Source organism: Suncus etruscus, chromosome 4 (assembly GCF_024139225.1).
Source record: "Suncus etruscus isolate mSunEtr1 chromosome 4, mSunEtr1.pri.cur, whole genome shotgun sequence".
NCBI classification, from domain to species: Eukaryota; Metazoa; Chordata; class Mammalia; order Eulipotyphla; family Soricidae; genus Suncus; species Suncus etruscus.
Window position 1 is genome coordinate 152,224,731 of NC_064851.1, and position 20,806 is coordinate 152,245,536.

A 20,806-nucleotide genomic window follows, 5' to 3' on the forward strand; every position below is an offset into this window, starting at 1 on the left:
TCACTTTTCTGCTCTAAAGTTCACTTTTATTTTTATAAATATTTATTGAGACATAATTCACAGACCATTAAACTGCCACCACCTTTGAAGTTCAGTGATATATAGTGTACTAAGGGTTGTGCAGCCATCACCACTGTTTAATTCTAGAATATTTTCATTTTTCCAAAAAGAAACCCAGTTTTCATGACCAGCTACTTCTCAAGCTAGTCCTTACGTATTAGAGATATGTCATATAAAAAGAATCAGACATTTTTTTAAATCTGAATTTAGATAGTATTTTTAAGGCTTTATTTGTGTCATGCCATGGATCAGTACTCAATTCATTTTTCCCCCTTTGGGCCCTCAAGTAATTATACTTCTGGGCATCCATGCTGGATGGTTCAGTAGATACAGTGCTGCTTGGGCCCTGTGGTATGTAATGTAGGTGCTCAGGGGTATACCTGATGGTGCTCAGGGGGACACGTAGTGTCTGGGATCAAACTGTGATCCTACAGATGGAAAACATGTGCCCTTGGTCCCTCGTTAATCTTCCCAATCCTCAATTTCTTTTTAATGTTGGAGAATCTATTTTGTGAATGTATCACCTTTCAGTCAAGTGAGTCCTTGTTCCAACATTTCAGCTATTGTGAATAATGATCCTGTGAACATTTGTATACTTGTTTTTGTGTGAACGTCCTATGTATAGGAGTAAAACTGTCAACTGATCTCTGTAACAGTGTATAATGGTATTTGATAGAGGGGGAGCATGTAGACCAAATTATATATAAGAAAGTAACAAAAAGAAAGAATCATGCACATTTTGTAATGACCGCAAAGATAAGAATGCCAGGGTATGTGCCTAGCCCATTGACCTGTACGTAGCTCATGAGTGGTTTTTATGCTTTCGATTCAGGATGGAAGAATCTTGTCTCTTCGATACCTCATGTCTGACTGGCCCCAGTGGCTCATCGTTCTGATGCTGGAAAACATGTGGCTGGGTCTAACCTTATTGCTTCCAGTTCCTGGATGCCCAACGTAAGCAAGCTGACAGTATAGTTCTGAAGTTCACTTTCTCTCCAGCCTCTCCTTTGAGGCGAACTTGGTGTCAGCAAACAGTCTGTTGTGTGTTGGATCTTCCGCCTCAGTATGCAGGGCTCTGGTCCCAAGTGTGCTCTCCAATAGGCAGCTTAGACCCTGCTTCTGAGGCCCTCTATTGGAGGAACAATATGCACACATCCCTTTAGAAGTCTTGTGTACTAAGTCGTGCCTTTGACTTTCAGGGGTTATCTTGGCCCAGGGGGCATTGGAGATTGGGGCAAGTTCCCCAATTGTACTGGAGGAGCTGCCGGCTACATTGACCGTGTACTTCTGGGAGAAGATCACCTCTACCAGCATCCTTCTTCAGCTGTGAGTGGGCAGTTAATAAATTAGTTTGGGAACTATGTTTGATTTGAAAAGTTGTCTAGCTGCAGTGACTTAAGTGTTCATTATGGGATAGTGTTTGGTCTAAAAGGAGAATGTACTTGTATTCATGGTGTTTACTTCCTTGAAATGTGCTCTGATGACTTCTTTGGCTGGCAGGAGTGCTGGGTCAGCAACTGTTGTGCAATAGAGGAAACAGGGCTGGGCAGAGGAATTGACAACACTGATTACACAGAATTCCTGTTGAACTTTAGGGGACTGGTGCGGCCTTGCAGAGTTGTTCTGAATCAGATTGTAGGATCAAATCTTTTATGCTCCTAGATGGATGTGGACTTGTCCCAGGAAAACAGATTGGCTCATGGACAGGTAGCTCTCATCAAGGATAAACCCAGTGGAAAGCCTGAGGAGCTATTGGCCATAATGAGCACTTATTATGGCGAGGAAGACAGAGGACTTTGCCATGAAATGTATGGGACAGAGGGGCCTGGTGGGCACACTATGACATTCATTACTTTATATATATGTATTTTTTGTTTGTATTTTGGGCCACACCTGGTGACACTCAGGGATTACTCCTGGCTATTTGCTCAAAAATTGCTCCTGGCTGCTTGGGAGGGACCATATGGGATGCTGGGGATCGAACAGAGGTCTGTCCTGGGTCAGCCAAGTGCAAGGCAAATGCCCTACCATTGCACTATCACTCCAGTCCCTACCTTATAGATTTTTAAAAGCTTACAGTGTCTGCATTACATTTACAAGAAAAAACACAATTATATTTTCAAATAGCATTTGCCATAAGGAAGATAGGAAGCTCTTGATGTTATAAGAGATTAAAAAAAAAGAAGAAACCAGAAAGTTTTGAAGGATTACACATAAGATATGTAATATGTAACAGACACATGTCCAGGAGTGTCACATACTACAGAACCCTTTAGCCAGAAATATTCTAATTAACTTTACTGTAGTGAATTTTTTCAGTAAGATTCCCAAACACTGAATGCTGATAATGTTTTCAGGTTTGCGTTTAGTCTCTGCATGCTGTAGTCGGTGAGTGAATGACCTGGTTCTCTTTTGTTCAGGTGCTTTATCGCACAGAGGTGCCCTTTGACCCAGAAGGAATCCTTGGGACCATCAACTCGATCATGACAGCATATTTAGGAGTTCAGGTATTCATGCAATTTCATTAGTGTACATATTTCTGACTGTGCAACTGAGTACTCCCTAATTCAAAAAGAATTTCCTTAAAGCAGTTAGAAACATGTCTTATGTGTATTACAGGACTAATTATTTATTTACATTAGAAGACTGTTGAAATTAAAGCTACTAAAATTCAGCACACTTAATGATTAGGTTTAATTTCTGATTTTCAAGATATGTTTCCAGAGTTGACATGACATTTTAGAAATGAAGTCAGAGCCATTTCTAGGGGAAGCTTATATTGAATCATAGTCTTATTCCTTCCCTGGATTATTATACATGGGTTTAGGTTATGTATCATTTGTGCCAAAGTCCATAAAGGTGTTCTTGGCTTATCTGCAGTGCAGTTTTGTTAAAATTATGAACAGCCTTTATTTTTCTTTCTTAAATTATTTTTATTGATGCTTGCAATTACATGAGGGGTGCTAACTGGGACATGTGCAGCAATGCTGACAGGACATTCTGAGCTGAGGGCACCACCCACATGTGTGCAGAAGCCGTCACATGCAGCTCACAAGTGCTTGAAATGTGGCCAGTTTGGGTTTTTCATTTTATTCTTTATTTTGGAGGGCCTAGAATAGAGAAAACACTCATCAGCATTATGTATTAGTATAGGTTTTTTATGTCCATGCATCCCTTAATAATTTCAGTTGTTTCTGATTTCAAAGGATTATTTTATACAAAGTCTAGAAATTTTGCAATTTTTCAAATGATTTCCCTGACTAATTCCTCCCTATCTCTGTCCATGCCTTTTATTTTATATAATATTTTTGATGAGGCAGTCATACGGTGATGCTTAGGCCTCATTCCTTGTAGATTTAGGGGTGTCAGGGATTGAACCGAGTTGGCCAATGGGAGACAGCCACTCTATCTGCAGTCCCATTTTTCTGGGCCCTATCCCTCTTATGCCATCTAAGCCCTCTCACACAACTGGCTGAGCTGGTTCTGGGCTTCTTTTGGGGAGGAGGATGGAACTTTCCTTGGCTCCCAACCTTCCATGGAGGAAAGGCTGAGCATGGTAGCAAGACCTACAAGACTTCCAGCCTCCACACTGTTTTCCAACTACAGCATTTTGAATCATCTGTAGCACCTTGGGACATTTTTCCTCTGACTTGGCCTTGGGCCTGCTCTTTAACTCTACCTGCCTTCTGCTTGCACCTCAACCTATTGGCAGCCATTCTTGGCAACTCTCACCATGCCCCAGAGATCTTATGTGCCTGAGTCTCCATTAGTCAAGGGCAGGACTGTGTCTGTTTCTTTTGTAACTCTAGTGTGTGGGAGTGTTTGTAGAGTGGATGAGCATGAAATGAGAGCCCTTTTGTGAGTCCTGTAATCGTAACTGCATTATCTCTTCCAGGCAGGAAAAATACTCTTTTATTACAAGGACAGCACCAAAGACATTCTCCTCAGATTCGGTGCTTGGTGGTTTGCCTTAGTAAGTAATTTACACTCCTCAGCAAAATGGTTTCCCATGTATATTGAAAAGAAAAATATTTAGCAGCAATGGAAGGACACCACCCCATATAGCAGCAGGTCATATTCTTTATTTTGGAGGACATCCTAGCTAGAGGAACAGAGGAACTTGACTATGAGGAACAGATCTTTACATCTAAATTCCCAGGTTCCTTTTCTCACCATAATGTTTTATAACTAAAGTGCTATGGTCATTCAGATGAGATGGCAGCAGCAGGGAGAAAGATGTATGTGAGTTCCATATGGGGCTGTGCAAGAAAATGGGGTGGATCATGCAACATGCGATGGTACACCGACAGGAGAATTGTGGAATTGCCCATTTTACTCAGACTTTACATCTACTTCCTCTCAGGAGACACTTCAGGAATTCCTTCACAGTTCATGTATTTTCAATTCAGAGGCATGCAAAAAAGAATTTTGACAAGAATATTTTTAATACATCTTAAATAACATACTTTCTATAGGAGGATAATATGGCAAAATTTTCAGCCCTCCCATTGTAATTATACAACTAATTTTTTTGGTCTTAAAACGTTCTTTTGGAAATGTCATAAAAAATGTTAACATCCTTCTTCCTCTCCCCCACTATAGGGGCTTGTTTCTGTTATCTTGACGAAAGCTACTGAAAATGAAGGATTTATCCCAATTAACAAAAATCTCTGGTAAGTGGAAACTCACTTGGGGCTGTTGGTTGATGGATACTGATCTTAGAATTTTCCTGGGACCTGAGCTATGCCCTTCCACTCTTCTCAGGTCCATTTCCTATGTAACCACTATGAGCTCATTTGCCTTCTTCATCCTGTTCATCCTGTATCCTGTCGTGGATCTAAAGGGACTGTGGACAGGAGCGCCATTCATTTACCCAGGCAAGTTGCTACTAATTCCAAGTCAAGTTGATGATGGTGACCAAGTGAATTGCCCAGGATTGGCTGGCACCACTGTCCTGTGTAGGACCATAGGCCATAGCCCTGGTGGCTGGTTACTAAAACAAGGTGGAGAAAGCATCTGTTTAGGGTACAGGATGTCAGTGGCCTGGTTCAGAAGCCATCCACCCTAGATGGTGAGGTCATAGAAATGATCTCTGTTCATTTCTCCAGGCAAATTATAGAGGACCAGAATACCAGGACATACCATCTCGTTTCTAAAGCTTAGAAATGGGACTATATGTTCTTTTTTTTTGTTTTGTTTTTGGGCCACACCCAGCTGCACTCAGAAATCGCTCCTGGCAGGCATGGGGGATTCGAACCACCATCCATCCTGTAACAGCTGCATGCAAGGCAAACACCCTACTGCTGCACTATCTCTCTGGCCCCATATATGACTGAAACCTAATCACAATCATATATGTAATCAAGATGTTTAAATAAATAAAAAAAAAGGGCACATGAGACCACATTTTACAATAATTAAAAAAAATTTTTTTTTTGGTTAGTTTTTGGGCCACACTTAACGGTGCTCAGGGATTACTCCTGACAGTTCTTGGGGACCATACGAATATCAGGGATAGAACCCAGGTCAGTTGAGTGCAAAGCAAGTGCCCTACTCACTGTACTATCTCTCCAGCCCAATAGATATTCTTAATGTCAATGCATAGGCAAACATATACATAGAAATATCAAGAGGCTGGAGCAATAGCACAGTGGTAGGGTATTTGCCTTGCACACAGCCAACCCTGGATGAACTCTGGTTCGATTCCCTCCATTCCAGGTGGTCCCCGAGCCTGCCAGGGCTCGCTTTCTGGGTGCAGAGCCAAGAGTAATCCCTGAGCACTGCTGGGTGTGACCCAAAAACAATATATATATATATATATATATATATAATAAAAGAAATATCAAGACATAAATGGAATGGTTTGAATGCATTTCTGCCTGAGTAGTGAGAGCTAGACCAGACCATTCTGGAATTCTCTTCTGCCCTCTCATTCTTTTTTTTTTTGGTTTTTGGGTCACACCCAGCAGTGCTCAGGGGTTATTCCTGGCTCCAGGCTCAGAAATTGCTCCTGGCAGGCACGGGGGACCATATGGGGCGCCGGGATTCGAACCAATGACCTCCTGCATGAAAGGCAAACGCCTTACCTCCATGCTATCTCTCCGGCCCCCTGCCCTCTCATTCTTGTAATATTCTTGTAATATTACATTCTTTGGACCTCAAGTGTTTTCTGTAGGAAATAGATTTAGTATAAAAGAGCATTATTATAAATACTGTTTACTGAGCCCGGAGAGATAACACAGCGGCGTTTGCCTTGCAAGCAGCCGATCCAGGACTAAAGGTGGTGGTTCAAATCCCGGTGTCCCATATGGTCCCCCGTACCTGCCAGGAGCTATTTCTGAGCAGACAGCCAGGAGTAACCCCTGAGCACCACTGGGTGTGGCACAAAAACAAACAAAAAAAAATACTCTTTACTGATTTCTAAAATCTAAGCACTGCCTTATTTTTGCTGTAGTCAATAATCTAAGTATGTAAAGTTTTCGTTTCGTTTCTAAACTAAAGTCTAATTTCAAAAATTGAATAGTTGGTTGGGTGTGGCTGTGGAAATCATGATTTCTGGGTTTCTCCCATAGGAATGAACTCTATTCTGGTGTACGTTGGCCATGAGGTGTTTGAAAGCTATTTTCCCTTCCAATGGAAATTGGAGGACAGCCAGTCACACAGGGAGCACCTTACTCAAAACATTGTTGCCACTGCTGTTTGGGTGCTCATTGCCTATGTCCTGTATAAGAAGAAGGTTTTTTGGAAAATTTGATAGATGCTGTTGAAATGTGTTGCTGGAAGGCTGCTGGTTTTTGGGAGAACTCTGCAGCCTTCATGAGACTTTCACTATAACCTCCGTAGGATGCTCATTTCCATATGATTGGGAAGACGTTGTCTCTGATTGGTTATGGTGACACAATTTATCAGTACTCTGTGTATTTGAGACCTATGTATTTGAACAGTAATTGTCTTTATATTCTATTTCTCATGTAAATGAATGCATTAGAATTTTATTCCAAGGGACTTCTCAGTTACTTTTTCTAAAGGGAATATTTGATGGATAAAATGGTCTAAGATCTAATTTCTTTTGAGCTTATTTTCTTACAGTTTCTCTACATGCTTATGACAACCAAGAAAACCATCATTTTCATAGTAGCTGACTTGTTGAATGTGATGTCTGTTAATATGTTCTTACGTTTTTTGATTATGTGCAGCTATTTCAAAAACATCTGAGCAATTTTCTTTTCAGATCCATAAAGCATTGATGGGCTAATCAAAAGCCTATCTAATAGAAATCATTTTCTCCCTTTTATTCTTTGTGTAAAAACTTAAACTGCAATGTATTTATGGTTATGTTTACCCAGTCACTCTTACTTTAGTTATTCACTGCTGTTATTCTACAACTATTGTTATTTCGCTAGCAGTTCCTTATCAGTCTGTCTTTGTATGTTGAGTCGGTAGGCAAGAACCCAGGAGCAGAGAAGCAGTGGATGGCTGGTGGCTCCCTGCCATGTGAGCTGCTCAGCAAGTTTGGACCTTTCTGGGTAGAGGGACCATTGCTAGCTCTTAGACTCAGTGAGGTGGGGTACATCAGTGGTTTTCTGAAATCGCCAGAAATACTTTTACTAAATCCTTCCCAAACAAATGTTAATGAAAAGTTGAAAAACTTATTGGAATAAATCTCTTCAGAATGACCTTCTACAATGTGGAAGCGACTGCTCACACCTTAGAAATGAAGGAATAGTTAGTTTCTTGAGAGTGAAGATGGAACATAGAGCAACAGTGCTTTTCAAGTACTGCATCTGTAAATTTTCTGTGAGAATACCCTATTTTAGGACAACCTGACAATACCATCTTTGTCCCTCAGTGACTCCCTGACCCCACCTACCAATACTGCATGCCACTTTTCGATACCTTTCCAGGCCCACCTCCTCTATACCCTCGATGCCTGCACAGTGCCAGCCTCTGACTTACCTCTCCTATCTTCACTTCCCATTTTCAAACCTCTTCCTCAGGTTTTCCTAGCTCTGTGAAAGGACCATTCTGTTTCTAGGTATGGAACCATTGTTTCTTCACTCTTCTGACCTCCCCTAAGTGCCACCGTGAGTCACTGCCACATTGTAATTCTAACACTTCTGCTTTCTCTGACACCACCTGCTACTCTAGTTAAGCTTCTCTTCCTTCCTAAATTGTTTTCCTTTTCTTAATCTCTTCTTGTAGGAAGCAATGATTTCCACCATGTTAAACTGTATAAAGTAGACTTGGATCAAATCCTTTCAAAAAACAAAACAAAACAACAAAAAGAACCCCCCAAACCTTCCACTGAAAGTTGTCTGCAGACCTAACTAGTTCCATTGAGCACAGCGAGTGCTCTATTTCTTTCCTACCCTCTATCCCACCTTGTTTAGTCCAGCCTAGTTACCAACAGTATTCCGTACTACTTACACCACCCAGTTTACCACCAGCTGGTAGTCAGCAGGCTTCCTGGATTACTTTTACTACTCTTCTACGTTAACCTGTCATAAACCCTCCATTTCTAAGCACTATGTCTAATCTCCTGTGCATTCTCTGTAATGTGATTATCTTCCTATGGATTTTCTATTTATACCAAATTGCTCACTCTCTGCCTTGATAGTTATTTGTATATGTACCTAGATTGTGAATTATGCCTTGTTTGTATTTTTTCTGGTGTGAACAGTGCCTCTCACAACAGCAGGCACTAAATAAAGAATAAAGCAAAAACAATGCGGTGGTTTTGTTGTTAATGCAGAAATGCTATTAGAATGAGGTGCCCTGTGAAATGTTTATGAAAGCTGTATGGGCAGAGAGCTCTGAGGAAACCTGCTTCTTGCCTTCTTGCTATCACCACATCAGGGAGTCTAAGTACTGTGGGAACATTCAGCAAACGTGACTCTGGAGATGTGTGTATGTGCATTTGGAAGCCAGAAAACTTTTCCATTGTGTGTGTGTGTGTGTGTGTGTGTGTGTGTGTGTATTTGTTAGCCAGAAAAACTTCTCTAGACACCTAGACCCTCTGCAGCCTTCTCATGCCTGCTGGATTTCACACCTTGTAAAACCAGCAAGTGACAAAGGAACATTGGCTTGCCAAACTTTGGCTGTGTTGAGACCATGAAGACCTCTTTTCATGGGTAGAGGTAGTGGTAAGAGAGGGAAATGAGGGGCCGGGCGGTGGCGCTAGAGGTAAGGTGCCTGCCTTGCCTGCGCTAGCCTTGGACGGACCGTGGTTCGATCCCCCCCCCCCCCGGTGTCCCATATGGTCCCCCAAGCCAGGAGGGACTTCTGAGCGCATAGCCAGGAGTAACCCCTGAGCATCACCGGGTGTGGCCCAAAAACCAAAAAAAAAAAAAAAAAAAAAAAAAAGAGAGGGAAATGGTCATGGGGAGGTTGACCATCAGAACTGAGCTTAAATTAAAAAATAAAAAGAAAATAGTAAAAAAATTATAGTTTAGGTAATATGGTTACAACAGATTAATATTTATGGTTTTGATACATGGTTATTGTACTCACCACTACCACTGTCTCGATGTATGTCACCTTGATTTCACTGTTATTCCCTCAGTATCTCTTCGTAATCTGACTTGTTATCCAGGTTTTGTCATTGTTTGATACTATTTTCTTGTTTTTTGGGTAGTAATCTTTTTTTTTTTTGGGGGGGGGGGTCACTCCCAGCAGCACTCAGGGGTTACTCCTGGCTCTATGCTCAGAAATAGCTCCTGGCAGGCTCAGGGGACCATATGGGATGCCGGGATTTGAACCACCAACCTTCTGCATGAAAGGCAAATACCTTACCTCCATGCTATCTCTCTGGCCCCTTTTGGGTAGTAATCTTAATATAGCAAAGAATACCATTATTTATTTGGGAGTTACATCTATACATAAATACCATAATTACAGTTAAGTAATTTTACTCTTTATATTCACTTGCCAGTAAAGGGCATCTTCTATTAAAATAGTTACCCAGGTGCTGGAGCAATAGTACAGAGCATAGGGAATTTGTCTTGAACATGGCCAACCTATGTTCAATCTATGGCATCCCCTGAGCCTGCCAGGAGAAATTTATGACAGAGTCAGGAGCAACCACTGAAAGCCACCGGGTGTGGCCCAAAATAAAACAAAATAGTCAGCAAAAAATTATCAGCTTAAATGACATTAAACAAATTAATTTTACCTTTTTCCTGTTTTTGTTTGAAGACAATGGACAACAATGGATAAATTAATTGTGGTGCTAATATACCTCCAAAGGTATACAAAGGAGACAAAGGACTTAGGAACTTTTTTTTTAAATTTTTTTATTTTTAATTATGAGAACAAGGATGCAAAGAAAGAGGAAAAGGTAAAGTTACAGTGGAAGGACAATCACCCATAACATAAGTCTCAGAAGTCCCCTTGCTGATATCTTAACTTTGAAATTTCAGCCAAAGAACATTAAGATAAATAAGACAGAATCCATGTACAATTACTTTGTTCCTCAAGTCCCCAGATTGTAACACATTATAATATTTCTTAACAGCACACAAGGCAATCTAAAGCCATAAAACTTATGTAACTCCTTAAATATTACAGGCATAGTATTTTTTTACATTCCATATACAGGCATATTAGCTTAAGTTAACCTCAAATTTTAAGTGGGTTCTTTTTAAGGATTAGAGTCAAAGGAGCACAGTAAAAATGGTGTTAGAGTGGCAATTGTTGTTTGCATAGGCCCACCAAAATATGAGGGACATGGGAAGAAATAACCTTGGCCTAAATACAAAGAGACCAGACCCCTGAAGTTTCCTGGCACAAGACCAACTCTAGGCTCCAGGCAAGCTAGATCGTCCAATCCAAGACATTGTCTGTAGTGCCAACACTTTTATTTTTCACACAGTCTCTGTTGTTGGTATCATGTTTCTGTATTAAAGATCCTGGAATCTGCATATTTAGGAACTTTCTTAACATCAGACTGTATTTCAGAAGGAGATCTCTGAATCCATCATAAAAAAATAAGGAGTAGGGGCTGGAGAGCTAACACAGCGGTAGGGCATTTGCCTTGCATGCAGTGACCCAGGATGGACGATGGTTTGAATCCTGGCATCCCATATGGTCCCCTGAGCCTACCAGGAGTGATTTCTGAGCACAGAGCCAGGAGTAACCCCTGAATTCTGCTGGTTGTGACCCCTTCCCCCAAAAAAAATTAGGAGTAAATTTTTAAAAGTGCTAAATATAACACACAGTGAAGGCTGCAACCTTATTAACAATGCAGCATTTTAATATGATTTCAGCTTTGGAGATTTTTTTTTTTGTTTGCTTTTGGGTCACATCCAGCAGCTTTCAGGGGTTACTCTTGGCTCTGTGTTCAGAAATCACCCGGAGAGATAGCACAGCGGTGTTTGCCTTGCAAGCAGCCGATCCAGGACCAAAGGTGCTTGGTTCGAATCCCAGTGTCCCACATGGTCCCCCACATGGTCACCCGTGCCTGCCAGGAGCTATTTCTGAGCAGACAGCCAGGAGTAACCCCTGAGCAACGCTGGGTGTGGCCCAAAAACAAAAACAAAAACAAAATCACTATGGCAGGCACAGGGGACCATATGGGATGCTGGAACTTGAACCACCAATGGTCTTGAATTGGCTGCATGTAAGGCAAAAGCCCTACCACTGTGCTATCTCTCTGGCTCCAGTTTTGGAGATTTCTAACAATTTGTTTAAGCTTTGAAGTTAGATAGTGGTGTTTGTCTTTATTTGTAGGTTTGTGTAACTTGTTTTTGCTAGCAATCATGAGCCAACATTTTTCTCTTGGTGAACAGTTCCAAGATGTTGTTTCTTTTCTATATGCAAACATTTCCAAATTCCAATTTCATAAATATCCCCTATTTCATAACCCCTTCTCTGTGTATGCTAACACTTATTTTTCTGGATGTTCACTGCAAAATTCTATTCAAAGCATGTAGTCCAGACAGCTGACCTACCTGTGTCTAGAAAGAATCATTTTATGCAGCTGTCCTGAGTGATAGAACCTTCTATCAGAAATCTATTCTTGTCCTGTTACTATATTTGCTTTTGTAGTCACAATTTTCCAGTTGGATAAACAAAGTTTCTACTTACATACTTCTTACACTTGATTTCCAATGCTGAATGTTAGCTTACAAGCTGGCACCCCCATCTACTCAAATCTGGGATACAGGTCTAGTAAGAGACGACCTGAGGGGCCCAGAGAGATAGCACAGCGGCGTTTGCCTTGCAAGCAGCCGATCCAGGACCAAAGGTGGTTGGTTCGAATCCCGGTGTCCCATATGGTCCCCCATGCCTGCCAGGTGCTATTTCTGAGTAGACAGCCAGGAGGAACCCCTGAGCAACGCCGGGTGTGGCCCAAAAACCAAAAAAAAAAAAAAAAAAAAAAAAAAAAAAAAAAAAAGAGACCACCTGAATCAATTTGAAAAATTACAGGTCAGAGATGGACAAAATCTATGGGTTGGCAGGGGAGGAAAATGTTTGCAATGGACTTAACTTTTAAAAAGATCAACCTTTAGGTGACTTGCCACCATCAACTTGCTGATTGGTACACCTGTATTTATGGCAAGAGGCAGTGGTATAAGTTGAACAACTGCTGGAGCAACCTAAGAATGTATGCATTTCAAAGTGACAACTCGGTCTTTGAGGGGAAGATTTGGGTGAAAGTTTTCTCTCAAGGAAGGACTTTGAAGCTTTCTGAAGAATTTGCTTTAAGAGTGGGTTTAAGGACCGCACTTTTGTTGTTTTGTGCCACAACCAGTAGTGCTCAAGATTGCTCCTGACATTCTGGAGGACTATATGTGGTGCTGGGGTTCATATAAGGGTCTGCTACAGGCAAAGCAAACACTTTACCTGTCGTATTCTCCAGTCCTCAGGGATATCTCTCACCAGATGTTGGAACACAGTTAATTCTTCTGGCCTGTTGCATTTCTCAGGCAGGCATATTTAAAGGGCAGGTATATTGTCATACACATGTAAAATCACTTTACTTTTTTACTTAAATCTTTTCTGAGTTAATTAAATTAGCACAAGTACCCTTAATTACATCTCCCCTGACCCTCAGGTAATTTATGTTAAACTCTGGCTAATAAAAGTGGCAGGCTGCAGCAGAAAGGATGCTTGGCTGAGTCAGTAAGATCCAACATGCTGCTTGACACCCATGGCCAAAAAGTAAAGTTCTGACCCTGTCTGATTTCTTGTGCAAAAGTGCAAGCTGAGATCCCACAGAATTACACCCACAGAGGCAGGAGTCATTCTGGAACATTGACGTAGGCACTCAACATGCTGGAGTTTGTTGGGTCTTTTATGCTGAAGTTGAATGGGGTTATATCTGCAAACATGAGGCTCGATTTTATTGTTAACTACAGTTCTTCACTGGTATGGCACTATTGGATTACAAAAACGCAAAATACTGATTTTTTTTAAATATATTAGGAACTTTTTACTTGGGGTCTACACCTGACAATTCTTGTTTTTCTTTTTTTGGGGATCACACCCAGTGGTGCTCAGGGTTACTCCTGGCTCTGCGCTCAGGGGTTATCATGGCTGTGCTCAGGGGACCATATGGAATGCCGGGGATCAAACCTGGGTCTACCATGTGCAAGGCAAACGTACTACTCAGTGTGTTAGAACTACCAATGAAGAACCCAAACCAAAACAAAAAGGACAGGTCATGGTTAGTAATTGATGTGCAAGGCACTCTGAGTCTCAATCACCTCCTTCCAAGAGGAGCATGAGGCATAGAGAAACTGACATGCTACAGGGAAATGACAAGTAAAGGGCCTGGGGAGGTCAGCAGAACCAGTGCAGCAACCCAGTGAGCAAATATCAATGGCGAACTGTTGAATTAACCAAGTTCCTCCACCCTAGCGGGTGGTCTGGCACTTCCTAATAAAGGTCTCAGAAAATGCACTTTCTTGCATTCTCAGTTTTCCTCCACTGAACTATCTACTTCTTAGGAGTGGAAGACTTGCATGTTCCTGAACCTGTTTTACCCCTGTCCTCATCACTGTGTGTAGATTATTTCCTCTGTTGGCGTTTGCTTCCAGACCTGCATCTCTTCTGCTGCAAGCGGCTTCTGTCTTGCAGCGCCAGTGGGATTTCGATGAATTCACTTCAGGGAGAGTGGGTTGCCTGGACCGGCTTACGGAAAAATATGAAATATGAAATAAATGGAGCCACACAGAGTATGTGGGGGTCAACACGTCTTCTGGCAGGAGTGCGACAAGTTTATCTTCCAAACGGGTTTTTATAGGGGTAAGCCAGTCTTAGGTGCAGAGAAGGATATTTACAATAACAAGGCAAGGTTAATTGCAAAAGAAAAGGTAACAAAGCAGCTTTTAACAAACAACCTCAAATGCAAAACAAAGGTTAGGAGGAGGTAAGAACTATCTAGACCAGTGAGGTGGCACTAGAAGTAAGGTGTCTGCCTTGCAAGTGCTAGCTAAGGAAGGATCACAGTTTGATCCCCCAGCATCCCATATGGTCCCCCCAAGCCAGAGGCAATTTCTGAGCGCTTAGCCAGGAGTAACCCCTGAGCATCAAATAGGTGTGGCCCCCAAAAACAAACAAACAAACAAACAAAAAAGAACTATCTAGAAACTTGATCTTCCTGAGCTGGGCTCCATTGTTTTTGGGGTCAAGCTCAGGAAGAAACTAAATCTCCTAAAATGTGTTTTCCTATTTTCTGAGCAGAGTCAATTTCGCCCTTGTTTACCAGAAACTTCAGCTGCAACAGGGGTCTCAAACTCAATTTACCTGGGGGCCGCAGGAGGCAAAGTCGGGGTGAGGCAGGGCTGCATAAGGGATTTCACAAAAAAGAAAAAAGTCCTCAAACGTCATCATTAACCGTTTTAATTATTTCTTCTGAACATGAATAGAACATTGAGTGAAGATCATGAACAGTTCTCCTGAACATAGCATCTTTTGCCTATTCCTTGCTGCCAGAGACTTGACAGCTCTTCTCACAAATCTGAACCACATTTGGCTTTAGAGAGGAAGCAGTTGAGACCCTCAGTATGGCTTGAAGATGATCATCATTAAGTCTAGACCTGTACTTTGACTTATTGAAGTTCAATGTGGAGAATAACTTTTTACACAAATATGTGCTCCCAAAAAGACACACGGTGTGCTTGAACATTCGGGAAAGCTCAGGGAAGCTGGTGGGCAATTCTCTCAAAAATTGCCCATGCATGTCTGCTTTTCCACTAATCTCCCTGAACTTGGCTTTGAGATCAGAGTTGCATTGCAGGTCAATGAGCTCCATTTGAAGCACAGGAGGGGCATCTTGCACATCAAAGGAAAAGGGGTCCACAAAAATTTGGAAAGTGGCTCTGTGCTTTTTGAAGTCTGCAAATCTGTGATTAAATTCCTTCTCTAGCTTAAAAATAGCATCAATTATTTCTCACCACTGAATGGGATGCCTGCATCCACAAGTTTCTTGCATGCTGGGAAATGGCAACGGTTTCTGAGGGAGCTGGGATTTCCATAACACAAGTTTTGTGGAGAATGCTCTCACGTTGTCATAGGCAGCACTGATAAGCTTCCCCGGACCTTGTAACATCTTGTTTAGTACATTCAGCTTATGTGTGATGTCAACAAGAAAAGCTAAGTCCATGAGCCATTTGTAATCACTCAACTCAGAAACAGCATTCCCATCCTTCTCCATGAAGGCTTTCACTTCTCTCAACTCAAAAAATCTTTTCAGGACATTTCCCCTGCTGAGCCAATGTACCTTGGTGAAATAGAGCACATCTCCATATTCTGACTCCATTTCCTCTAAAAAAGCATGGAACCTCCTGTGGTTTAAGCCCCTGGATCTGATTTGGTTGATACATTTCACAACAACAGACATTACATTGTCACACGGCAGGCATTTACTGCAAAGGGCCTGCTGATGGGTAATGCAGTGAAGAGCAATGGCCTTCTCTACATCCTCCTCTTCAAGTTTTTTTTGAACAAGTGCCACCAGTCCATTTTTCCTCCCTGTCATCGATGGCACTCCATTGGTTCTTATTCCAACAAACCTCTTCCATGGCAAACCTGCATTCTCAATGGCATCACACAGATGCCAAAATATCTCATTAGCAGTGGCTGGCCATGCATTGGAATTATTGTGAGCAGCTCCTCTGTCAATTCAAAATTGCAATCAACACCATGGACATAAATTGTGAGCTGCGCAGTGTCTGTTATATCTGTGCCCTCGTCAAGAGCAACTGAGTATGCATCCAAACATTTGGCTTTCTCACACAGTTGATGATAAATGTCACTTGACATGTCAGAAATGTGCTCTGTCACAGTGTTGGCAGAAAGGCTGATTTTGCTAAACTGACCTTTCTTTTCTGGACAGATAATTCTTGCAGCCTGTAACATGCATTTTTCAACAAACTCTCCTTCTGTGAATGGTTTCCCTGCCTTAGCAATCATCTCACTAACCACGTAACTAGCTTCGACTGATGCAACATTCTCTTTGGTTGCTTTCTTGAAGAAATCTTGTTGCCTCATTAGACATGCTTTAAGACTGGCATCCCACATGTGACCCGCAGAGGAGTCTGATCCGGCCGCCAGCAGTGAGAGCGGTTTGGTTGCCAAGATACCTGCCAGCATATACACTTAGTGTCACGGTTTCTCAGGGATGACGTCAACCGCCTCTGCCCATGGCATGTTGTGTGCTGGGAGGGTGGGCATGAGGGCGGTGTTGAGAGGGACACTGATGCGCCCTTGTGCCTGGCGCTTGGTGCGTGCATTGCTGATGACGTCACTGGAGGGCGCTGGATGCCACATGCCACGTGGCGAGGAGTACCTCATGTGGGTGACTATATGATGTAAAAAGGCTCCTGCTCCACCCCCAGGCAACGTGGTGTCTGTGTGCTGTGCCTGCCTGTCAGTGAGATTTTCCTCCACTCCCTCCACTGCCAAAGGTCAGTCAAAAGTGCCATAGAAATACATTTTTGCCAGATGGGGGGTTCTGCCAGATTGGGCTGTGGGTGACTCATGAAAATTCTCCTTTGGGGGTGGTGAGGCGTTCAGTGCTGAAATCAAAGTTAGGGGGTGGGCAGTGGTTGGGAGGTTAGGGGTTCAGTGCTGAATTGCTCATGTGGAAAATTAGGGGTTCGATGTTGAAGCATTTTAAAGGGGTTACATTGAAAATTTTATATGCATTTTGCAATTCCTTTTCAGTGTTCACATGCTGATTCCGAACATATCAATTTGGGCATTATATAGGGAGATATAACTGAACTATCAGGGACTGAGCTGGTCTGCTTAGAAAAGCCTGCAAGGGGTAAGTGTTCACATCAGGGATTAATGGGGGTTCATACACTGTGTGTATATATACACACATATTTGTATTTCACTAATATCAGTTTGGAATCCCTAGGAAATAATGATGTCAAGAAAAAGAAAAATTGACGGTGAGTGTAGTATATTCAAAGAACAGTGGACTTACGATTACTTTTTATGCGGTACAAAGAAAAAGCTGTGTGTCTGATATGCCAGAATATAGTTGCTGTGTTCAAAGAATACAATTTGCGACACCACTATCAAACTCAACATAAACATAAATATGATTGTTTGGTTGGAGAAGTGAGAAAAGATAAAGTATTACAACTGAAACATACACTGACGACTCAGCAAAATACTTTTGTGAAGCAGAAGCAGTTAAATACTTCCTCACTGTGGGCAAGTTTTCAAGTTGCCAAGCTAATAGTGCGCAATGGCAAACCATTTGTGGAGGGAGAATTTGTTAAAGAATGACTTATTTCTGTTGCCAAAGAGATGTGTCCAGAGAAGGCAGATTTATTTGGTACAGTGAGCCTTTCAGGAGTTACAATGACACAAAGGACTGAAGAAATGGGAGAAAATTTGCTGCACCATTAGCAAAACTCTGCAAAGAAACTGCTATTTTTCCTTGGCATTCGACGAAAGCAATGATGTTCATGATTCTGCCCAACTTCTCATTTATATGCGTGGGACAAATGCGTATTTTGAAGTCACAGAAGAGCTTGCTGCACTGCAAAGTATCAAAGGTACAATCACAGGAGTGGATATATTTGAAAAGGTTTGCCAAACTGAATGGTTTGGAGCTGGACTGGGTTAAACTAGTCAGTGTAACAACTGATGGTGCTCCTAGCATAGTGGGCTCTAAGAGAGGAGTAATTGCTCACATTACACAAGAGATGGACAAACATAATCATCTTCATCCAATTGCCATACATTGCCTCATCCACCAACAAGCGCTGTGTTGTAAATCACTGAAGTGGGACTCTGTTATGAAAATTGTGGTATCTTGTGTTAATTACATTAGAACTCATGCACTAAACCACAGACAATTTCAGGAATTTCTGAGGTAAATGTTGCCCATGAAGATGTTCTGTACCACACAGAAGTCCGTTGGCTGAGTAGAGGGAGAGCTTTGAAACGTTTCTATGACTGACTTTGGCAGATTACAGCTTTTCTACTTTCAAAACACCAAGAAGTACCAGAGCTCAATGATGCAGAATGGAAATGGCACCTTGCCTTTCTGACAGATATAACAGAGCTACTCAAGAGTTTCAATCTGCAACTTCAAGGCAAGGGGAAGCTCGTCTGTGATATGGCATCGCATGTGAAAGCATTTGAAGTAAAATTAGGACTTCTCATCAAACAAGTACAGGAGGAAAACTTCACTCATCTCCCAACAATTCAAAACCTGTCAGCGGACAAACCATTGGTTGCATTCCCAAAGGAAACATGTCTGGCTTCACTAGAATTGTTGCAAAAGGAGTTTCAATTTAGATTCAAAGAGCTTCATCTCCATGAACAGGACATACAGCTTTTTCGTAACCCATTTTGTTGAGATTGAAAATATCCTTACAATTTACCAAATAGAACTGGCTGAACTGCAGAATTGTGACTCTCTGAAAGACGCATTTAAGTCAAGTAACCTTTTGAATTTCTATGCATCTCTCCCCTCTGAGACATATCCAAATATCAGGAACCATGCACTCAAAATGGTAACCATCTTTGGTAGCACTTATGCCTGTGAACAGACTTTTTCAAAAATGAAACTTCTGAAATCTCCAACCAGATCAATATTAACTGATGCCCACTTGCATCACTTGTTAGGGCTGGCAGTGACAAATATGGAACAGGACATTGACCATCTCATTAGTCAAAAGCAGGCCCACAGTTCCAATTGAAATACTGGTGTGTGATCTGTTTATTTATAAATAGTTTTCATTTTATTTATATAAGATATGTGCAGTGTGAGTAGGAATTAGTAGCTCATATAGTCCGGCCCTCCAGCTCTCTAAGGGACCGTAATCCGGCCCCCACTTTAAAAAGTTTGAAGACCCCTATCTTAAGAGATGCTACTAGGAGAAGGGGAGTTTAAGCAGGTAAGACTATCCTGTGCTATTAGAGACTTGTTAGGGAACTCTCTTTAAAGGCTTAGGGAAAATTGATTCTGAAACTTATTATAAGGGTAGTCATACAAAAATTTTTCAGGGACCTACGGAGCCATAGGCAAACTCTTTAAAGAAACTGACAGAGCTATTAAAAGGCATATTAATGATGAGTTCAACAACTCCTGAGGAAAACTTTAGCTTTTGATAATGCCAATTAAAAAGGCTTCATGGTCTAGAACGAACACAGAACATTCCCAAAATAATTCTACCTAGACTTGAGAATTATGATTGTTTTGGGAATGTTCTGTGCTCATTCTGGACCATGAAGCCTTTTTTTCAGCCAAGTTCCCCTGCATCAACGTTGGTTAATCCAAGAAACTAGAACATTTTTTGTTTTTGGGCCACGCCTGCGGGTGCTCAGGGGCTACTCCTGGCTGTCTGCTCAGAAATAGCTCCTGGCAGGACGGGGGACCATATGGGACACCGGGATTCGAACCAACCACCTTTGGTCCTGGATCGGCTGCTTGCAAGGCAAACGCCACTGTGCTATCTCTCCAGGCCCGAAACTAGAACATTTTTACACCTGACATGCTGGTTTTATATTTTGAAGCTCTTTGACCCCATTATATCTGGTTTCGTTTGAGTGTTTTTGTGTGTGTGTGTGGTGGCCACCCCTATGCCTGCCTGTATTGTATGTAATGTCTGTTTATGTTGTATATTCCTTCTGTTGTACTTAGCTCATTTCTATCTACTGTTCCCCCTCACTCTCTTATTATTTCTCCCTAGTTAACTCTTTTTACCCTCACTTCTTAACTCCTCATGAATCTCCTTCCCACCTATTGTTGGTGGGAACCCCCCACCTCCAGCCCAACTCTTGTCTCCACCCCAGAAAGATGTCACCACTGCTATTGCTAACGCATTCCTGGTGTTCACCTTTTTTACCACTTCCCTTCACCATAGACTGTTGCTCACAAATGGTTTTGGCTTTGAGACCTTGGTTCTAGGACTTTCCTGATGTGTGACTGCTTGCGTGTTGGATTTACTGAACCTGTTGTACCCATTTCGCTGTGTGTGGATTATTTCCCAAGTTGACATTTGCTTCCAGACCTGCCTCTTTAATGTTCTGGTCTTGGGTCATGAGGCTTTCTCCACAGTGGACCACCTCAGATCGCTTTCATCTCCTTTCTTGGCTTTTCTACAGATGTTCATCTGTTGAAAGTTCATTTTTGCACTAAAGCTTTTAAGTGATAAAGTCTAGTATCATGTTGACATATATTTATCCAAGACTATGGAAAATAAAATCTTCAGGTCAAGAGATGTCTTTTAAAGGGAGATGCATCCTTGTTCATGTATAAGAATTAAAACTAATG

The 20,806-nt window shown here is 41.8% G+C and overlaps 1 protein-coding gene across 2 annotated transcripts in view; it reads left to right on the top strand.

Annotated features, from left to right (window-relative positions):
* Nucleotides 1-8,787, top strand: part of HGSNAT (heparan-alpha-glucosaminide N-acetyltransferase) — a 30,511-nt gene extending 21,724 nt beyond the window's left edge. For both annotated transcript variants that reach the window (XM_049771834.1, XM_049771833.1), the window contains exons 12-18: nucleotides 893-1,014; nucleotides 1,260-1,386; nucleotides 2,481-2,567; nucleotides 3,956-4,033; nucleotides 4,663-4,733; nucleotides 4,825-4,937; nucleotides 6,633-8,787. In XM_049771834.1, the coding sequence (XP_049627791.1) occupies nucleotides 893-1,014; nucleotides 1,260-1,386; nucleotides 2,481-2,567; nucleotides 3,956-4,033; nucleotides 4,663-4,733; nucleotides 4,825-4,937; nucleotides 6,633-6,814 (780 nt within the window). In that variant the 3' untranslated portion in view covers nucleotides 6,815-8,787. The remainder of the gene's footprint in view (nucleotides 1-892; nucleotides 1,015-1,259; nucleotides 1,387-2,480; nucleotides 2,568-3,955; nucleotides 4,034-4,662; nucleotides 4,734-4,824; nucleotides 4,938-6,632) is intronic.
* The last annotated feature ends 12,019 nt before the right edge of the window (nucleotides 8,788-20,806 follow it).